At 33.4% G+C, this 2,385-nt stretch overlaps 1 protein-coding gene across 1 annotated transcript in view; it reads right to left on the bottom strand.

Moving 5' to 3' along the window:
- Window positions 1–2,385, bottom strand: part of LOC113231830 — a 22,155-nt gene extending 19,770 nt beyond the window's left edge. Inside the window, exons 1-4 of the mRNA XM_026466363.1 lie at window positions 2,312–2,385; window positions 1,768–1,886; window positions 1,477–1,558; window positions 878–1,047 (exon numbers count right to left, since the gene is read on the bottom strand). Coding sequence (XP_026322148.1) covers window positions 878–1,047; window positions 1,477–1,558; window positions 1,768–1,886; window positions 2,312–2,366 — 426 coding nt within the window. The 5' untranslated portion in view covers window positions 2,367–2,385. The remainder of the gene's footprint in view (window positions 1–877; window positions 1,048–1,476; window positions 1,559–1,767; window positions 1,887–2,311) is intronic.

The raw sequence follows: 2,385 nt of genomic DNA, 5'->3' as shown, positions 1-2,385 counted from the left end.
TCTGCGTGGCAGTCCGGCATGGTAACCGTTCGGCCACGGAGGTAGTTGAAACAAACAGCAGTAGAGCTCGTCGCGTTATGTACATAACTGAAAAAATATATTTTATTTAGATCTTGAAAGTCAATTTAAGTATTTTATTGAACTTCTTGAAGAGATTGATAAGTAGATTATATATTAAATGCAGGGTGTATAGCTTAATCTGACGTAGAACAAAATGATGAAAATGTTTTTGTTAGAACCATTGACTTAAGTCAATGGTTAGAACCAACGAATTTTCTAACATACGATTCTTTATATTACGATTCTTAACATATACATTATTCGTTATCGAACTACTTGTACTTTATCATAGTATTGTATCTAGTTTTGTGAACCGATTAAAAAAATCTCTTGACGGCAAAGGGACAGCTTCTAATTGTTTTATTCTTTTAGTAGCAATAGAGATCCTTGTGAAAGAGTTCGTCCAGGAAAATACTGCCATCTTAATTATTTCTGCCGCCAAGCTGTACTATAAGCATTACTGCGTTCCGGTTTTGAAGGGTAAGCGTGCTAGAGAAATTACAAAAGTGACGAACAGGGTGACGGTAACAGTACAGCTACTAGTAGTGGTGACGAGCGCAGTAACAGTGCCCCTCAGATGTTTGCGGTTTAAAGCTCTGAGTGGTATTGCACGGACAGGAGTGTCGCTTATTACCCGGCGCACGACTTGTTCGATCCGTCTCTATGTATAAAAAAACTTTTTGTTTTACCACTTTTGGAGACACGATAAACTTTATGAGAAGAAAAATCAAACTGTCGTGTTGATATTCAGGATTATTACAAAAATTACATAATGAATAAAGATGTTCATAATAAGAGACGCGGAGACTGCCTTTACCTGAGTATAGTGTCCAATGCTAGTAAAACCATTGTATGACATTTTATCGTATGTGTACTTTTTATGTTCTTCGTACCATACTTGAATGGTCTCATCCGGGTTAAATGTAGATTTTGAAACAAAGCTGCGGTGTAAGCACAGATTTTCTCCTGAAATAAATCTCTGTGATGCTGAAATATCAATAAAAATTTAAAGTAAATTTTATGCCTTTTACTAATTGAAATGGATAAAAATCAAAGCATAAGGGCCAATGAAGTGTGCCATAATACTTTCATATATTCTAATCGTAGTTGTGTAAGGTGCAACTATGATAACAACGTTGATATATGAATATATTTCTAATTTGTGATATAAACTAATGACGTCATTATACCAAAACGTGTAATCGAAATCAAAAGACGACCGGAGCCACTCTTTTTTCAATCCTTTTCTTTACTCATGTGGTTCTGGTAAGTGTAAGCAGTAGTTACTATGAACGTTGTTAGTATAATTCGACATTAATATGTCCATGAGTGTATCTACATAAAAAGATGATTTCAAAGTTTTACTCACTTTACTTTATTCTTGGGTATAGTATGGTAAAAAAAAAAATTACTTACGTATAGTCATATCACGATCGTGTTGTAAAACATTCCTTTCAGCCCATTTTGCTGCCTTTCGAGCTAATTCTTCATCCCACATCTAGAAAAACAATTTTCATGATCAGGACTAAGTTTTCATCTGGTTTACACAATGACTCTTCAATGAAAGAGATTGAGTTCTGTGACTGTGCAATATGATGCACATTCACCCCAACCCATTAAAGATTTTTTTCACATCTTAAGTAATAATATATTATACCTATACTAACAAGGTAGTAGATGAAAATAAAAATTTTATAAGGAACTCACCATCAGCTTAATGTTATTGCCTGCGGGCTGGTTGGGGACTTTACCTTGAGCTACAGCCAGTCTTACACGATTGTGACCATCTACGAATCTTTTGATGTGCTGACATGTTATTTGTAACACTGAAAATACAATATTTCATTCGTAACATACAACTATAAAATATTTACATTATTATATACTATATATATGACATAGTTGTATGCTACGAATGTCATTTTAAATATATTGAAGCGTTTAATGCTTCAATTTTGGATATTTCTGTTTTATTTAAAAAAGTTATTGATGGCTTTTTATCCATTAACGACTTTCGATATCAATTTAAAGGTGTATCTCTTATATTTACGGAATAATCGCCAGGGCATAATTAACAATTACACACTGTATATTACTTTGGTGACGTCATATTCGAAACCCAAAGATGATTCAATTAAAAAAGAAACGAAAGAGCAATCAATTTTTCTTTTAAATTAAAGACAAAATAAAACCTCCATTGTTTGTGGTTTCGCCGCTAATCACGGAACCCTCAAATTGGATCGTTACTCACAAGCAGCATGAATAAAAACTGATTTCGCTAATATTATAACTACCCGCAAAAACATTATTTCATTTTATGCACTA

The sequence above is a fragment of the Hyposmocoma kahamanoa genome, unplaced genomic scaffold (genome assembly GCF_003589595.1).
Source record: "Hyposmocoma kahamanoa isolate Upper Pololo Valley unplaced genomic scaffold, ASM358959v1 66, whole genome shotgun sequence".
NCBI lineage: Eukaryota > Metazoa > Arthropoda > Insecta > Lepidoptera > Cosmopterigidae > Hyposmocoma > Hyposmocoma kahamanoa.
This window is presented reverse-complemented; position numbering and strand designations above follow the sequence as displayed.